The sequence below is a fragment of the Carassius gibelio genome, chromosome A2 (genome assembly GCF_023724105.1).
Source record: "Carassius gibelio isolate Cgi1373 ecotype wild population from Czech Republic chromosome A2, carGib1.2-hapl.c, whole genome shotgun sequence".
Taxonomy (NCBI): domain Eukaryota; kingdom Metazoa; phylum Chordata; class Actinopteri; order Cypriniformes; family Cyprinidae; genus Carassius; species Carassius gibelio.
The window spans coordinates 13746433-13766172 of NC_068372.1; the positions used below are offsets into that span (position 1 = coordinate 13746433).

At 40.0% G+C, this 19740-nt stretch overlaps 1 protein-coding gene across 1 annotated transcript in view; it reads left to right on the plus strand.

The window, feature by feature from the left end:
• LOC128027184 (collagen alpha-1(XI) chain-like) overlaps positions 1 to 19740 on the plus strand; it is a 96475-nt gene that overhangs the window by 6228 nt on the left and 70507 nt on the right. Inside the window, exons 2-5 of the mRNA XM_052614517.1 lie at positions 4368 to 4532; positions 6961 to 7174; positions 7961 to 8123; positions 17434 to 17559. Coding sequence (XP_052470477.1) covers positions 4368 to 4532; positions 6961 to 7174; positions 7961 to 8123; positions 17434 to 17559 — 668 coding nt within the window. The remainder of the gene's footprint in view (positions 1 to 4367; positions 4533 to 6960; positions 7175 to 7960; positions 8124 to 17433; positions 17560 to 19740) is intronic.

Below are 19740 nucleotides of genomic sequence, written 5' to 3' on the forward strand. Positions count from 1 at the left end.
GTGTTTGTTATAGTAACACATGCAGCTTTCACGCACATCTAACAGAACTTTATCACTCGACTGAATCTACACATGCATTTTAGGTGTTCTTGCTCCGAATGCACATTTCTGAATGAGCGCTGTTGTGTATTATTTAACCACTCAGGTAATGTCAATACAACCCATTTAAGGGGCTGTCAAAATTATATTTAAAAATCAGCCAAGGCTATCCAACTTTTTCTTCAACGCGGAAGTAAACCTATGGGTGAGACTTCCAGTTCATTAGCCGCTAGTTAAATAATGAGGAGTGCAACGTGCAGTAAAAGTGTGCACTACAAACCAGTGTGTTCAAGATAATACATTAAAATAATATGATAAGCTACACCAACTTTTAATATCAAGCAGCAAAGTGAACTGTTTTGTTCAACAATAGCTGGATGAAGTGGACACAAATGAGACCGGAAGCCAGACCCATAGAATTTACAAATAGCCATGCCCATTTTTACGACAAGAAAAAGGTGGATAGAAATGCATATTTATATATTATAAGTAAATATCCATATTATGCGTAGGCTAGCTGTCTTTCTATCCGACCTCCCCTACATCTAATTTTGCTGTTCATCAGCAGATAGTAATGGATGTAAGTGTGACGGTTGGGTTTAGGAAAAACACAAGGAGAGGGTAGGATCCAATAGCAAGGTATGGGTTTATTAAACAGAAGGAAAAATACAAAATAAACAGTCTTGAGAGACAAACAAAACCAAAAAGGGAACCGGATGAAAACAGGAACTCGGAGGAATGAGAAGGTAGGTGAAGTCTCGGGAGACGAGAGCATAGACACATAGGGTAAGGACTCCATACAGATGACAGAGAAAGACAGCTATACATAGGGATTTAATTGGAGTGCAATTACTGTGAAAATGGAACCAGACTAGAGGAATTAAAGTGCCTATGGTGAAGTGCCTAAGGAGAAGTGAGCTCACTAGGGAACACCCAGGAAAACAGAGACTGACAGCGTGACATTACCCCCTCCCCTACGGAGCAGCTCCCAGATGCTCCAACTGAAACCCAGGAAAACCCCAACAGAAAAAGAGGTAGGAGGGAGGTGAAGCGACGGCGGACTAGGGGGAGGGACGGAGGGTCAGAAAACAGAGACAGGAGAACCAGATAGAATGGACAGACAGAGACGGAACAACCAGATGGAATGGAAAGGCAGAGGCAGGAAAGTGTAACACAAAACAAGGAGTCCAGGAGGGTGGTGGACCGGCGGAGGATGAAGGGGTGGGACGGAGGGCCAGGTCCAAAGAAGGAGATAAATAGAAAAAAAAAAAAAAACACAAAAACATGGGTACATGGAGGACATTAAGTGATGCCCATCCGGGCGAAACAGAGGGCCATCACACCCATGTGGTCAAGCCAGAAACCCCCCCAGGGCGGAGCGGAAGACCACCACGTCCTCGCGGTCAAGGCCGGAGTCCCCCAGGGCGGAGCGGAAGACCAACACGTCCTCGCGGTCGAGGCCGGAGTGCCCCAGGGCGGAGCGGAAGACCACCACATCTTTGTGGTCGGCCCAATGGGAGGACGAAGATCACCGGTGACTTGACTCAGTCCTCGAAGATCACCGGTGACTAGCCTTGTCTCTGGAAAGTCCATGGTACTTGGTTCAGACTCTGGAAGGTCATCAGTGACTAGCCCTGACTCTGGAGGGTTCACGGGAACCTGACTCGACTCTGGAGGGTTCACGGCAACCTGACTCGACCCTGGAAGGTCAACAGGAACTAGCCCTGATTCAAGAGGGTCAACGGTAACTAGCCCTGATTCTGGAAGGTCGACGGTGACTAACCCTGACTCTAGAGGGTCCACGAGCACCTGACTCGACTCTGGAGGGTCAACTGGAACCTGACTAGACTCTGGAAGGTCGATAGAAATCTGACTTGATTCAGGAGGAACAACTGGAACATGACTTGACTCTGGATGGTCAACAGGAACTAGCCCTGACTCTGGAGGGTCAACGGTGACTAACCCTGACTCTGGAGGGTCCATGAACACCTGACTCCACTCCGAAGGGTCAACCGGGAACTGACTCAACTCTGGACAGTCAATGGGCACCTGACTTGACTTAGGACTGCTTGTGGAGACGTGAGATGCCTCTGCTTCGGGCACCGCCTCTGGAACGGCCTCGGGCACTGCCTCGGCCTCTCGAACAGCAGCGGGCACCGCCTCGGCCTCCGGAACAGCAGCGGGCACCGCCTCGGGAACGTCCTCAGCCTCTGGAACAGCTTCTTGTGCTGTGGCGCGGGGCTGGCGGCCATCTTGTGTTGTGGCGCGGGGCTGGCGGCCATCTTGTGCTGTGGCACTGGAATGGTTGACACTCTGTGCTTAGACGCTGTGCTGGCTGCCATCTTGCCTCGTTGTGCTGGGTTGGCGGACATTTTGTGCAGCAGCACAGGACTGGCGGCCATCTGGTACCACGGCGCTGGCTCGGCCGATCTGTGTCTCCCCTCTCCTCTCGGGACATACTGGGGAACTGGCGGTCCCCAAACGAATCCCGGGTCGAAGGGAGCCCACAGTGGAGAACGCTGCCGGACCTCCTCCCGACTGTTTGCTCCGGAGCGACCTCCTCTGGTCCCCCGGAACACCACTAGGCGAGAGCCCTCAAAGCCACCTTTCTCCCGCTCGCTGGCTGGGGAAAAAAATGGCAGCAGACATACCGCTGGATCCTTGATTTGATGGAGTCCTTCTGTGACGGTTGGGTTTGGGAAAAACACAAGGAGAGGGTAGGATCCAATAGCAAGGTATGGGTTTATTAAACAGAAGGAAAAATACAAAATAAACAGTCTTGAGAGACAAACAAAACCAAAAAGGGAACCGGATGAAAACGGGAACTCGGAGGAACGAGAAGGTAGGTGAAGTCTCGGGAGACGAGAGCATAGACACATAGGGTAAAGTCTCCATACAGATGATAGAGAAAGACAGCTATACATAGGGAGACTAATGACAAAGGATTGTCAGCGCCTGTGCGATTTAATTGGAGTGCAATTACTGTGAAGACGGAACCAGACTAGAGGAATTAAAGTGCCTATGGTGAAGTGCCTAAGGAGAAGTGAGCTCACTAGGGAACACCCAGGAAAACAGAGACTGACAGCGTGACAGTAAGTAACCCAGCTGGTACTCTTATCTCCCTGACCTTGCATACATTCTCATTCATTGGTTTCAAGTGTAGCCGAAACATTTCCTTTTCACAGCATCAAAGGCAAAGCCTTAAAGACTCGAACAGAGCAATAAATCAGTGTTACATTACAGTGCTGCTCAGAGTCCACTTTATGTATTAACTGCCATATTAATCATATCATAAATCTTAAGCATTAGCATAGATCTGTTAAGGATCATTAGAAATGAGTCATTTGTGGTTTGCAGACTGAGGGACACCAGAACCTTTTATATATGACATTGGTAGTAGCAACATGATGAAGTATATGAAGTACCTGACATACTGTGTTGGTGGAGCTGAGCTTCTTGTAAAGTCTGGGTCATGCTGAGCTGTCATAACCCTAGAAGGTCAGTGACCAACACCAGTGACTTTAACTCCTGGAATGTTTGGCTTTGTAGATGGATCTGCATGTGGGGGGTCAAGTATCCCTACTGGATATTTCTTCACATCTTTACTGCTATGCTGCTCTGGTTCCTTGTAAAAGGACAATTGCTTCATTGGATGGTCACAGCACACATGTGATGGCAGGGAATTAGGTACGGTAAAACCGTCAGTCAGAGTTAGCATTGCTGCGAAATGATGTGTGGCACCAATGAGGGGGGATTTTATGGGAGTTTGTTGTGGCCCATAAATGTCCTCACTTGCTAAACTATAATTGACTGTAAATAGACTCATTCGACACCATTCAGGGCAGAATAAGGACATTGTATTAGGAAAGCAGTCTAACTGAGGTTAACAATACACATTGAAACTGACTTCTAGTTTTTAAACATGATTAGTATAATAAAATTACATAATAACCCAACTGTACTTGGAAGCAGTTGTGAAAAATAAACGACTGGCAATTTATTTCCATTTCCCAAGGTGTTTTTCTTTTTTTCTTTTCTTTTTTTCTCGACAACAGTAGTTTCACACCAGAATCACCTTTCTCATATGTGTGACAAATGAAATGTATCTTTGGATAGTGCTGCTTAATTTGTTCCTTGTTTCTAATCTAACTTCTTGATAACAGAATTATTGGCTTTAGATAATTAGATGTACAAATGCAAATAACTGAACAAACATTGTTTTAGTTTGATGTAGCAAAGCTGTTGATGCTAATAATGTTTGCTCACCAATTCAATTATAAAAATGATAAACACGTCATGATCATAACCACCAACGTTCTGCCTCACAGCTGAACCCGTGGATGTGCTCAAGGTCTTAGACTTTAAAAGTTCACCAGAAGGAGTGAAGAAAACACAAGGCTTCTGCACCATCCGGAGAGGATCTAAGCCAGATGTGGCCTACCGAGTGGACAAACGGGCTCAACTCAGCACCCCAACCAAGCAGCTCTTCCCAGGTATGTGAATTGTTTGAATCTATGTACTCTCATTCCTACTAACTCTTAAATACAACAACTTGTCTGCTTGGGCAAGGCTGTAAATCACTTCTTAATGTTGTTAGTTTTCTCTTGGAAAGTGACATTTTGAATAGTTTCTTTTGTTTCTTTTGAAATGCATCCAACAGCAAGTACATAATGTTGCTGGACTGTCTAAGTCAAATGCATTTGGACTGTTTACAATGCCAGAAGTCTAATGTTTCAAAAAAGAGTTCATAAATAAATAAAGAAAGCTCTTTGACTACTGTTTTGACCAGCATAGGCTCAATGGAAAAAAATGCCTCTACCCACGTTTTTGTAAAACTCCAAAATGTACCTACATACAAATCACTCATGAAAATTACCCATGGTTTTACAACAAACACCCCCCCCCCAAAACAACAACAACAATAAAAAAACCCGGTTAAACCATGGTAACCACAAATTGACCATGGTTTTGCTACACTAGCCGTACTATCCATGGTATTTGTAGTAAAACTGAGGTGATTAATGGTAGTCAATATGCCAAAAACTGTTTACCACACTTTTACTAAAGTAAATCCATGGTTAACTTTCATAAGGGCTGCAGTTCCACCTGAAATAAACACAAGTGACAGTAAAACACCAACTTTTATGCATTCTTTGCGCAGTTCCTTGCACAAAACTGTTGTGACGCTAGAACACTTTTTTTCCATAGTGCATGATTTGTATATTAACATATAAATAAATATATTTTGACAATTGCATTGCATAACCAACTCCATATGTATGGCTTTTCGGAGGTAGTAAACTTACTCGGTAGCTCACCTTGTACAGTATTGGCCTGTAATGTGGAGCATACAGGTACTAGTCCTGTGAAACACGCTTTTCCACTGCATGGTTCGGTACGGTTCACTTTTGGGGGTTTTCCACTGGGTACAGTACCTGGTACCTGGTAGTTATTTTTTGTACCACTTCGGTTGAGGTTTCAAGTAAACCGTATCATTACCAAAACGTGACATGTAAGCTATGCTGATCACGGATTGGGCAGAGAGATTCGTCACTACCTGCGTCACTGAACTTGCGACACAAGCACAAAAGAACCGCTAGATTCAAATCAGCACAGCCAAGGAATGCAACTCTTTTAAAAGACTGCACCTTTTTTAACAACCAAAAAGCTTAGTTGTCTGAGCTTGTGAATGATCCCTCCCACTCTAAAACGATACTAAAGTGGAAACACAAACTGTGCCAAGCCGAGCCGAGCGGTGCAGTACCGTACTGAGCTGTGCCGTTCCAATTCGTACCACGCAGTGGAAAAGCTCAAAGAGCTTAAACCTTTTAGCTCCACTCACTGGATATTTAATTTCCAAACTGCCACAATACTGACAGCAACCAACATAATCAAATGTAGCCTGTTTCAAATAAAATTGAATGCACATTTAACGCCACTTACACTGTGACATTTCACTATGGAAGCATGCAAAAAACAATTTCACTTTGCAGAAACGTTGTCACCAGGACAATTTGGAGTAGTTAATTATCGAGTAGACAATTTTGAGTAGCAGAACAAAACAATGTCGAGTAGCAGAACAGATCTAACCTGCTGTTAACTGTTGCTGCTGTTAGTCCTGTAACATAAGCTATAGTATGTTGTTTGTATCATATCACAGAACTGTTACATACTGAAGAAAATGAAGGCCATTTGACATAATAATGATAAACATTCACAAAATCAGTGTGTCTCCTGCAACTCCATGGTTAACACAGTTTTAAGTATAGTTTTAATGAATGGGATGTTGAAATAATTATTTGCTCAGCCTATAACAATATCATCATTTACATTTACTAGTTTAGTCCCATTAACTCGGACCATCTGTTCTGTGCGTGTTGGTTATCTTCCAAATTGGCCAGATTGCAAAAAGGAACTGAGGCACAAAATAGCAGGAGATTCAATTAACAAATAGTTTTCTGTGATTTCTGGTTAAAATAATATCACCTCCAAACCTTTTGATTTTAGGACTGGAAATGTCAGCGAAATAGTATGTTGGCAACAATAATCGTAATAAAAGGAACTCCTTCAAGGTTGGCAAAGTGTACAGCACTTCAGAGATAAATAGCTTCAGATTTAGTTCCACTCCAGTTCTCATGCAACCCATTTAATTGTGAATCTGTTATGTCATCTGACACCTTGTAAAGCTAATGTGCCAACAGAAAAGACAAACCATTTTATACTTAAAATTAAACCATCCCCTAGAAACGATGTGAAGAACAGGTTGCTGTAAAGGGCCACTTCATATTACAAGGCGTGTTTAGATCACAGTACACTGTATGATATAGTCTTAGCTCATCAACACTATGGAAACGAAGACAAGAGTATGAATAATCAATAACAGCGGATGTTTAACCCACAATGCCTTTCCTGTGTCTTCAGGAGGCGTATTCCCTCAGGACTTCTCCATCTGTATGACTTTCAAACCAAAGGCGGGAGTACAGTCCTTCCTTTTGTCGGTATACAATGAGCAGGGCATCCAGCAGCTGGGAGTGGAGGTGGGCCGTGCGCCGGTCTTCCTGTATGAGGATCAGCATGGGAAGCCCGCTCCTGAGGATTACCCCCTTTTCCGTGCCATTAACCTTGCAGATGGAAAGCAAGTTGACTCTTTATTTGTACATTTGTGATTTGTGTGAAGGTTTTTGGTCTAAACAGTTTTAACTTTTTTTTTTTCTTCAGAGAAGCACAGTATAATACATCAATTTCAGAAGTAATATTTGTGTGTGTGTGTGTGTGTGTGTGTTTCGAACAAGCTGTAGTATAGTTTTCATCAATTGGCCATTGAATATGTTTGGATTGGCTATGCAACTTGCTTATGAATTTTGCCTAGTGGATAGTTTAGTCCACTGTGTTTATTACTGGTACTATTTTCCATCAGCAAACTCATTTATTTATCTATGTAGGTATAATTAAAGTAGGGAAATTGTGAATATGCAGTCATATGTAACTAATTTGGCAAAGCAAACATTTACTTTAAAAGAAACAAGAATGCCTGAAAGCTTCTGTGCCTTTGATTAACCACATTAGGGTTTACATGTAATAAAACAATGTTGTATTCTCATAATTCATGTAATGTTAACCCTTTTTTTTTTCAATTTGAGAAAACATAGTATTAAACAAAAACCAGCTAGTGAAATATTTATAATGTTGTCAATATGAGAGGCGATGCTTAGTAAAACGCCTTTTTAAATACACATGGAGAGGATGAGTCTTTTCCGTAAAAATTGATTAATTTATTTAGGAACATCCTGTACTAATACATCCTCCTTCAGTGGTGGTCAGTTGTTGTTCTCACTGTTTAAAGAACCAAATATGAGGAATCACAAACTTCATGCTTCTTCTTTCTTCTGTCTTTCCCACACAATTTCCTCCCAACCGATAGGTGGCACCGTGTGGCTATTAGCATCGAAAAGAAGACTGTCACAATGATTGTGGACTGCAAGAAGAAGATTTCTAAACCACTAAGCAGAAGTGACCACGCAATCATTAACACAGATGGCATCACAGTCTTTGGGACCAGAATCCTGGATGAGGAAGTTTTTGAGGCAAGTTTTTTTTTTTTTTTTTTTTTACAAAAACCCTGATGGATGCAGTCCATTCCCATTATTATTTATGTTGGTAGTCCAATTATACACTTTGTGTATATTATACACAGAAAAAAAAAGTGTCACTTGTGTGATACTCTTTCGAAAGGTACACATTTGTACATCATTTACCTTTGAAGGGTGCATGTTAATACCACGTGTACTCATTAGTATCTTTTGAGAGTACCACCCCAGTGAAAACTTCTGTCCCATTTTTTCTTTCTTTCTTATTTTTTTTTTTTTTTACTTGGAGAGAAGGAACTGTATAGCCAATTAAATTTGGCTTAGTTACTTTTGGCCACAAAGAATACTCAAACTGTTGTAGTGTGTGTCGACTCTGTATGAATGATGCTATGCAGGAAATTGGAAAATGATTTGATTTACTGCTCAGTCAAATAATGTTTGTCAAGAGCCTTTCATTTCACTTTCAAATGACGACATGTCAGTAGGTTTTATTTGCTCATAAATCACCAAAAAATGCTGATGACTTTTTAATAGAGAGTTTTTGAACAAACAAGCACTGCAGCCAATATATGTACAGTTAATCTACTCTACATATTTGGCACATTTTTTCATACATGGAAAGCTGTTGATGCCAGTGGGAATGGCTTATAAACATGGTGACATGTTGTGACTTTTGATAGAATTATGCTAGTCGTGGTTGTTTGCTTTTAAATTAATTTTTTATTCCCCATAGAAAAAGAAAAGGACAAATTAAGGACAAATTTAGCTACTTAATTCTCTTGAGTAGTATAAACATCCACATTAAGATACACCTCAGTGGAAGTACAGTACTGTAACCCACATACTAAGCAAAGTTTACTAAAGCTTGAAGTATTCCATTCACATTTCTCTTTGCTGTACGAAGCAACGCAGCAATCCTGTTTAATTCAACATGCCCGATTGCAAGACAATATCTGCGGAGTCTGTCTTTGATGTGAGCTGAAGGAATGTTTTCTTATAAGAACAGCATGCTAAATCTTCGCCTCAGGTTAGAGATGTTGTACCGCACAGGAATTTTTTGACATTCTGATCCCATTTCTTTCTTCTTCTCTGCTAGCCCCAGTGTTAGTCAGAGGGTTGATGAGCCTGCAAAATATACAACCTGAGAGGTAAATGTAGTTAATGGGTTCATTTTCAGCAATTGCTTAGCATCACATCGGTGAATTCTTCCATCCACTGTACGATTACCCGCAATGTTGGAAACTATGTAAATATTGCACAGATTTTTCAGTCAAGAGAGTTGCTTTTTATGCATTATGTGATTATGATGAAAACATTTAACTTTCAAAAGATTTGGTTATAGGTTTTTAGCAATGTGAAATGAACTTCTCTGGTTTTCAGTCAAGTCAAGCATAAAATGCAAGTCTGAGAATATTGGTGTTTGAATAAACTTTTCTCCTTGAAGTGAAGGTTACAATATAGTCTACATACATATGAGACACACACACACACACACACATATAGGACTGTTATCGTTATGCGATAAATTCTAAATGAATAATCTAATGCAAAATTACTGAAGAACTATTTCTATTATAACCCTTTAACCCAATTTTGCTTATCTGTTGTGATCAGATAATTTTAAGCTGCTAAACTCCGGAAAAGATTTCAGTCCAATGATCCAGGAAGCGAATGTTTTCAAACAATCAGTCCCATTGCATCATACATCAGAGATTGCAGAGATCTGTAATATTCTGTGATTGTCTCTGAAGAACGCGAAGCTTACACATCACACATGCTGAGTGAAGTACTGGCTGAACGGATTGTCAACACATCCCAATGCTCTATGACGCAAACTACGGTTAAACAGTCTTGCTAGAAAAGTTTTGATGGATGAAGACTGCAATCAAGCTAAAGGCGATTGTGGTGGTGTCATACAGTGAGCACGCATGAGTCCGTTATAATAATTTGTGTATATGTGCTCTTGACACACTGTTCGCACATTGTATTTATGCACTGCACAGACATTTCCATACATTCACATTGTTTCCACACGCATTTACAATAATGAATGGATATTTCTGCAGTAGTAGATATACTGAATGCAGTCAGCAGGTGGTTGGTTTAGTGTTTTTTGTTTGTTTGTTTGTTTTTCAATACCTGCTCGGTATTGCATCTTGACTTCTCTAAAATATAAAAAGGGTCTTTGCTGTTGCACTGTACACATAGCATATTATAAAATTCAGATTTTTTTCTTTCTTTCATATTTGCTTATATGTGCTCCTTTGGTGTTTGTAAAGTGCCCTTTTTTGGAAAGACATCTACATTTTATTACACTCTCTGCGCTTCCTTACTCGGAGGAGGACACAGAGTTGAATTTTCTCTGCCCTGTCAGGGCGCTGAGGATTTACCTTGAGCACTCTGCCTCATTTTGGCAATTGGAGCAGCTCTTTATTAGCTTTAGTGCCCGCACCAAGGGTCATCTGGTCATGAGGCAGAGACTTTCCCGGTGGATAGTTGACACATTAACACTAGCATATTCTTCCTTGGGACTGCAATGCTCCACTGGAATATGAGCCCACTCCACCAGAGTTGTTGCCTCTTCTTGGGCTTTGTCTAGTCTGTCGCAGAAATCTGTGCTGCGGCCAGCTGGGCCTCGCCATCCACGTTTGCTAGTTTTTTTTTCAACCTGGATGTCCCTGCCTTACAGGCTAAGGTCCTTTCTGCATAGTCAGCATGCACCTGCCAGAAGGCGGGACTAGCTCTAAGAAGGGTTTTGTCTTAACACACTCAATCTTGCTAGAACTGCTTTACTTCTTGTACACTCTTGGCCCTGTGTGCCGAGGCTGTATAAGTTTTTCTTGGAACAAGGCAATGAGCTGCATGACTCAGTGTCGTCACTACAGTCGAAGTAACCTGAGGTGGTCCTCCCCATATTGGCGGGCTTTGGTGGGCTTCGTGGCCATAGGCATCTCCACAGCCTTGCCACTGGTTTGTTTTTTATTCACTGCACTAACCAATGGCAGAGCATTTTCATTATCAGAGAAAAAAATACTTTAGCTATATCATCTAGTGACGCAGTACTCATTCCTGTATCTCAGGGAACTGAGGTTACATTAGTAATCAAGATTGTTATGTAGTATGTTTGAAGTGACGTGTGGCGACCCATACTTGGAATTTGTGCTCTGCATTTAATCCATCCATGTGCACACAGTAGCAAACACACCCGGGGCAGTGGGCAGCCATGTGCTGCGGCACCTGAGTAGCAGTTGGGGGTTCTGTGCCTTGCTCAAGGGTCTCACCTCAGCTGTGGAGGAAGAGATCACTGGTTATTCACTTCCCCACCAATAATTCCTGGCAGACCTGAAACTTGAACCTGCAACCTTTGAGTTACAAGTCAGACTCTCTAACCGTTAGGCCACAACTGCCCCCCATGACTTTGCAAGGACTGTTGGCGAATTGGGAAACGTATCTTGCCACTCTTGGCCAAGGAAGTAGCCAGGCTTAGCCTTCGAGGACATGTGTTAGACATTGAGTGGATGGAAAAAAATCAAGCTGAATAACTGGGTGTTTCATCTTTGAGATTTTAAAGAAGTGTGATCATCTTGTTGAAATAAATGTGTTTTTGTCACAGCATAACACGTGGAGTTTTTTCCCATTTGTTTGTTCATAACACCCTTGAACCATCTCTTTTTGCAGGTTACATTGTTACACCAATAGGTGGTGGTGTAAAAATACTGTCTTTTAAGAGTGAATCAATGAATCAATCATAAGAGAAAAAAAAACCTGATTCACTCTAAACACCAGCACTGGTGTGTTGTTCAAAGAAACAACAATTTCTAGTTTGGCTTTGTTTGGAACTATTTTCATTGAAAGTAATTGGAAATTCTCTGTATAAAAAGCAAATTGCATTATATAATAGCTTCTTTTTTATTGAACCGTTTTACAATTGAGGACCATATCTGAGATGCTTGTGTATAGTTGCTATGTAGTACTGATCTTTGTACTTGTACCCATTAGTGACCCAGACGATGAGTAAACAACTTGTAGGCTGATTGTTCAATAAACCTTGACAGCAGTCATTCTTTTTGCAATTCTGTTTTGGTGGTGCAGATACACATTTCAGTTGCAAACAAATGTAAACCCACATTTTTTTGTGAGATAGCTGTGTCCGTCATTGGAGATGAGCTACTAGGTCTGATATAGCACCATACCTCATGCTCAAGCATCTGTGTTTCTAGTCTTTGCAGATCGCATAAGCAGGTGTTAACTTAACACTTCAAATGAGGGGAAAATATGATCAGAGTGTGCAATAACTTGGCCAAGATTCATAACGGCAAGAGATTGTCTTCAGCTTGGTGTTTTATGACAAAACTTTTAATAGGTACAACTTGAAATAACCTTTTGTGCACTTCTCTTTCTGTGTGAAGATGCTTTAATAACTTTTTGTGTTCAACGGGAAAAACAAATAAGCATGCAAGTTAGAAGCTACTCAAAAGAACTTTTTACAATCAGTTAAGGTTTTGTTGATCTAACAACCTGAAACAAATGAAATTCATTACTACCATAATGTTTTGCTTTCGTAAAATAATGTTATATGCAATTCATTTATTTTATTTTTTTATTTTTTTAAAGAATACACTGAAAAAACTGGTGTAGAATTAGCTTTCCCAATTTCCCAACTGCTATTAAATTGAACAAATAAACCTGAAGAAACTGCAAATAACACTAAATCAAACATGACATTTTAAAGTAGACTGAAATACAATTTTCTTACGATAATCTTTTTCATTCAAAACTTTGAAATAATAATAATAATAATAATTATTATTATTATTATTATTATTATTATTATTATTTTTATTATTATTCACAGTGTAGTTTGCCTCACTTGTGAACAGAGCATCTATCTTATCTATCTTAAGATATCCTATTTTAAATTGTTTAACAGGTGTAAAACCGGACTGGACTTCTACACTGTCAGAAAAAAAAAAGAAAGCTGTCAATGAGGTGGTATCTTTTCAAAAGCTGCACCTTCTTACCTAAAGGTTCCATATTGATCTCTTTAAGGTATGCACTTGTATGTGAAGTGTACATATTAGTTCCTAGTTAGTAAAGGTACCACCCCAGTGACAACATTTGTTCCTTTCTTTCTAAGAGTGTACTGTCATCAGATTACCTGTGGACATACTGGTCACATAGGCTGTTGTTTCCTCAAAGATGTTACTGTATACTGTTATGCATTTGGCCATTAATTTCTCCCTCTTTTTTAAAATCTCTGTATCCTCCTCTCCCTGACTGGCCTCCGCTTGTGTCCTGCTCACTGCTGTGAAACATATTTTACTGTTTAACGGCTCCCAGTAGAGTGATAAGGTAACATTTGAGGCTAGCTTCAATGCTATGTAGCGGCTGCTGTTTGGAGGACTGCTCTGGAATGGGACAAATAAGTCGGGAGTGGGGTGTATTAAAGCTTACACCATCATTGGATTTTATTTTTTTTTGCCTTAGTACACTAGTGTTATTCAAAGTGTGCATAGAATATGTCTCCCTGCGCTTAAAACAAAGCTTTTTCCCCACATCTTGCCACAGAGACTGTCTGTATTTCATAAAAAAAATTCTAGGGTGCATTAGATACTCCACGTTTCCTGCATTTGACATTCAGTTGCTGTTTAAGCACTTTTCAAACAATCTACATTTTCATGACATTATTCCAGTCTGTATTTTCCTCTGAATCTGTCCAAAACTCTTCGCTGAATATCTAGGTTAACGTGTCAGGAGGGATAACTGCTGACTCCAGGCCTTGAAATATGGCTGACTGTTATTTGTGACTTTCACTAGAACAGGAGTGCCTTATCCTGCTTCTGGAGGGCTAATGTCACGGTTGAAGTTTAGCTCCAACCAGCTCCAACACACTTGACTGAAAGTTTGTAGTCAGACTGAAGATCTTGGGTGCATCTCAATCAGCTCCCTAATTTTTCAGCTTGTGATTCAATATATAATGTACACAAATCTGTGCACTGGTAAAGATTCTCAATTTCCAGTGGTATGACCATGTACAACGTTGTAAAACATGAATGTTTGGACAACCCTGGACTAGATCTCATGTTTTACATTTTTTAACACAAAAACACATTCTGTGTGAAAGGACCCTAAGTGTATACATTTTAGGTGTTGTAACTAGTCAGTCAGTTCATTAAAACCAGAGGTTGTCAGCAAGTTTTGTTCCAATACACATTTTATGTGAGCCTACTTTGCATTGTCAATTTACATGTGACTTTAATGTTCACTCTCCCAGTCTGTTGCCTATTGTGACAGAAAGGTCACACGGCAGGTCATAGGGACTGGGAGGAATACCTGGCATTCCTCAAGTCATAATTACAGAGTGCTGACAGTGGTAATCATAAGCACTGGTCTGGTTAAGTCTCAGTGCACACGTAATGAACCAAACTTTCTTCTCTGGACGACCTCTGACATGTAAATTGCACAGTCTTCAGCAGAATACGTCATTAACACTTCATCAGGTAAGGACGATGATAAAAATGGGTGGATGTCATGTGTTAAACTCATTTCACAGAGTTACTCCATTAAGTTTTGTCCATCTGCCACTGAGATTCACTTTTAAGTCTTGTTCTTTCAGCACACTATTTGTAGATTTTATCATCTTCACTAGAAACCCAGTAATCCATCTAATTTCTATATGCATGTTATTGCTTGTACTATGAACGAGCAACATCCATCCATCAATAGAACCAAGTACTGCCTTACATTTTTACCTGTTACATGTAAATGAAAGTAATGATCTGTCACTACTTTATCACTGTCACTATCTGCTGAAATGCAAAAAACATTGCAGGCTTCAGTTTAGATCTTTAAGGTGATCTTTTTGTACAAGCCCAGTTTTTAGCTCGGTTAAGCCATTAAAGTCTTGTATGTACAGCGATAGTGCTGGTCATTAGGCTGAAGGGATCTGAGCGGTTTTATATCAATTTGCCCTGCAGCATGCTTGAGAATAGTATTATTACCGCAGCAGGATAAACAAATGCCACAGGTTGCCGTCATAATTAAAGGAAAGGTTTTGAGAATGTGTTGGTTAAGAATTTTTTAATTTATTTTTTGTCCATGTGGACAGTTATAGACAATTGTAAATGTATTTAATTATTATTATTTATTTTTTTAGCTGGTCATTTTAAAGTGTCTGCCTGCTTGCCAGACAGCATTTGGGTATTGAGATTGAGTTGATACCTGGTACCATTGCAATGGAATCATTGCATCTTTAAAATAATAAAACGTTAACAGTGCTGGCACTTCTGACATCTGTAGCCTGGATTGTATTTAGTTTCTGGCGATTTGAGTGTGTTTTTTAAACTCTGACCCTCAACGGACTTAATAGGGCATGATGTAACTAATACATTCAGTGATTTGAAGTGGTCTAGTGATGCAGAACAAGTAGCTGGTGGTGGGGATTTTGATACTGATCTGTTGTTGTAAGTTTTTTGGCCCATTTTTTAAATGAGCTCACTGTGCTGTACTAGGAGTTCTTTTCTTTGAAAAGAATGTGTCTGTTATGAATTAACACCGTATTTAGGAGACATTGTAATACAGGGCAATCTCAAATGGGTGCTCAAGTATTCAAACTAGATTTATATCTCCCTGTTTCCATCAGTGTTTAGTTCAGAGCCATGCTTTCATATAACCTATGGTCTCAATAGTGAGGAAGAAGATGTTCCAGACGCTTACAACTCTCATCCAATGATGGAGAGTCATTGGATGGGACTCAGACTAGGAATAAACTGAAAAGAGAGATGTGTTTGACCAGAGATGGATGTCAGTAGTGGGCCAGCACATTTTTTGAATTAATGTTAAACTAGATCAGGTGTGTGTGTGTGTGTGTGTGAATGGTTTGTCTGACTATGTTTGAATTGGGTCACTGAAAATCAGTGTGTTGGTCAAACTCCACTAGAATAGAATAAAATTGGGGGCTGGAAAATAGATAAAAAATCATTAGAAGTCAGAAATCATGTAATAAATTCTAGCTATTTAATGATGACAGCCCTATTTTCATCTTTTTAACAGAACTTTCAACTGCCATCAGCAAACAAATAAATTATATATTAATTATTTAGTACAATCATGATATAATAGTCTTTTAGTTAATACAGGAAACCACATGTTTATGTGATACAGCAGTTTTTTTTTTTTTACATTTTCAAATATAAAGTTGCATTAAAAATGCATTTGCCTCCTAAATATGTTCCTAATCGTGAGATGTTTGTTGTAAAGAGGGATATCAGAGCTCTCCATTGTGTACAAGGATTTATTGTTCGTGCTTGCAGGAAGCATCATTTTGGTACCATAAAATGTCTTCCAGCGCCTTAAGCTCCTACAGATGTAAACCCTGTAATTTAATGTTGTCTGCATGTTAGTATTCTCCTCCCCAGGCCACCCCGCTTGCCTCGACTTTACACACCAATCAAATCAAGGAATTTTTTTTTATGTTTATTTACACCCACCTTTGACTTATTTATCTATTTACGATGCATTATATCAGGCTTTAGCACGTCAAGTCCGAGTCTGTGTGGGTCAGCTGAGGTACTCTGCGGTTTCCCCAGCAGTAGTTTACATTCTCAGCAGAGTCAAACAGTTCCTGCTTGAAGAATTCCTTGGGTTCTGCTTGTGTTCGCTGAGCTGTTTGGTCTTTGTGTCAAGGTGGGAGAAGGGATCTTATTTCCTTTCCTGAAATTTTCATGAGAAACAGATGGCATCAGATTTTTCTGATCAGTGCGGGTGATGGTTATTTTTCTTGCCATACCTCACTCGTCAGCGTAGGACAGCTCTGTGAAATGTGATTCACCATTGAGCACAATAGTGCTTTCTGAATGGGTCACAAATTAGTAGCCGTTTTGACATCTGCTCGCTCAGCACTGAACCAGGTGCTTTCATTCTTCCTTGAAATTTCACCTGATTGGCGTGTCTGCCTTCTTCCTGTCAGAGCAAATATTGAGAGGCTGGGAAAGGAGCTCACAGCAGAAAGAGGCTAATGCTCAATGCCCCACAACTACTTTCGATGTAATCACGGGTATTGTTCTCTAGTACATTTAGTACAATATCAAAAGATGGATTCTACAGTGTGCAACTGCTCATTGTTATGTGGCAGATTAGTACTCATGATACAGTATTTCTTCTCTGTCTGTCTGTCTGTCATCCATCTACCTACAGTACCTACTGTATCTGTCTGTCTATATACATATCTATCTAAAATCGGCATATATAATTTTTATGTATAGATACACAGTATATTTCTGATAAATGTCTCTGTGATGTCATTCAGGGGGACATCCAGCAGCTGCTTTTGGTGGCAGACCCTCGTGCAGCTTACGACTACTGTGAACACTACAGCCCTGACTGTGAAACCCCCCATCAGGAGACCCCACAGGCCCAGGAACCTGAGGAAGAGGTCAGTAAATGTCTGGATCTGACCCAGACGAGTGTGCTGTGTCTGTGTTTGTTTGATGATGCATTAATGGATTATATACGGCCTACACCCACATCTTCTTTCTGTGGTTTTCTTAGGCCTGGTTCCAAAAACATTACCAAATATAAATCATCCATCAGTGTTTAGTAGGGGTATGTGCGAGTAGTCGCCTAGTTGGGTTTTGGTTCTGCAACAACTAGTCTAATAAAAATGCTACTCGAGCTCTATTCGTATCCAGAAAGACTGCATGTATATACTTTCACAATGAAATTCTCATCTTTATATGAATGTTGCAAATAAATGCACTAGGTGGCGCTGTGAATAGTTGATGGCAAGGTGGGGGAAGGTCACCATATATTTACAAATATGTGATGCGATCTAGGAAAACCCAACAAATGGTGAAATGTTACCTTAACAACATAAGTTATGGCTGTCTGAAGTTGTCTGATAGCTATTTTTTTTAATAGTTTATATTTACCGAAATGGAATTTTGAGAAAAACGGGTTTAAAGTGAGATGGGTTTAACTTCTACTTAATGATTTTTTAGGGCACTGACATCACCAGACATGAGCAGACTGAGACGAGCAAGATTGTCTAAGTGAGAAGCTTTAGACTGCATTGTTTTCTTGCGCTTTGCCATCTCACGATATTAAAACATAAATAAAAAAAAAAAAAATGCTGTAGTTTACACAGGAATGACGAGAAATGTGCATTGATCCAACTTTATAATATGTTACGTGGTTTATTTTGATAGGTTAACAGTTTTTGTGGTGTTAAGAGACAGCACCTCTACAGCATGTTCTCAACATGAGAGAAATACAGTCTTTTCTGCTTGCTGCAATAAATCACCATTTTTCTGCACTAAACAAGTGAAATTTGCCAAGATATTTTCCTAGATGATAGACAAGATGATATAGAATAATAATCAAATTAAACCCTAATTCTGACAAAAATAGTGAAGGATTAACTGGATTTTCCCAGATCACATCACATATATTTTAGTTACATTTGTAAATAATTTAATACCTTTTACATATATTCACATATTTGTCATTCTAAAGTTACTATTTCAATGTTTTATGTGTTAGAGCAGGGGTAGGCAAGTTCGGTCCTAGAAAGCAGCAGTCCTGCAGAGTTCAGCTCCAACCCTGAAAAAAAAAACCCTCACCTGCCTGTAGCCTTATAGTAATCCTGAAGACATTGATGAGCTTGTTCAAGTGTGTTTGATTAGTGACTGTGGCTCTCTAGGGCCAGACTTGCCTACCCCTATGTAAGAGTAATCAAAAAAAAAAATAATAATAATAATGTAAATTTTCACCCCTATTATTTAGTCTATTATTGTGGTACAGAATGTTTTATTAGAGCACCATGTCTGTACAGACTGTCCTTGCTGAATCTATTGTGAATCACAAGTGTGATCTAGAGGGATTAAACTCTTCTGCTAATCCCAAATTTACACAGTGCGGTTTGTCGGGTTTTCGACATTAAGCTTTTTCAATGTCGATGTTTTCCAATAATATTTCATTAAATAACCAATGAGCTCACGGTGGAAACTATTTTTCCCCCACCACAGAATCTGAGCCCGCTTGTGAGTGGCGTGGAAATATATTTTTCTGTAATTACTCCTGCATGCTTACTGGGAAAGCCTAGTTTCTCCCTCCACAGCTAAATCTGGAATACCTGGAAAAATGAAGTTATGTCTTTCCGCCATTAAAGACCTCCTGATTGTAACATGATGATAAATCACTGTAACGGCTGCTTGGGGTATTGAGAACCACACTACAACAGGGGATGGAAAATGTAGCTTCACATACAGTATCACGGAAGACGCCAGAGCAAAACCAATGGACAAATCAGCTACAGTGATAATGCATAGTGGTAAAAACAAATGACTTAACTATATAGTCAGATGATATGTAGTCAATGCTAACTTACTAGTACTGTAACTCAGTCCAGCATCAGCAACTTAATATCTATATCTATTAAGAAGAGCAGAGGCCCATTCTTTTCCCCTGCAAGGAGCTCCCCTGCGCCGTACCAAATGCTTTAAGACGCGCGTGGGAAACGGGGATGTTTTTTTTTTGTAATGGCCCAGGATGATATTTATGCCTTTCATTCAGCTCACTGGTTACAGCCATGGCATGGTCCAAAAACCCTTTAATA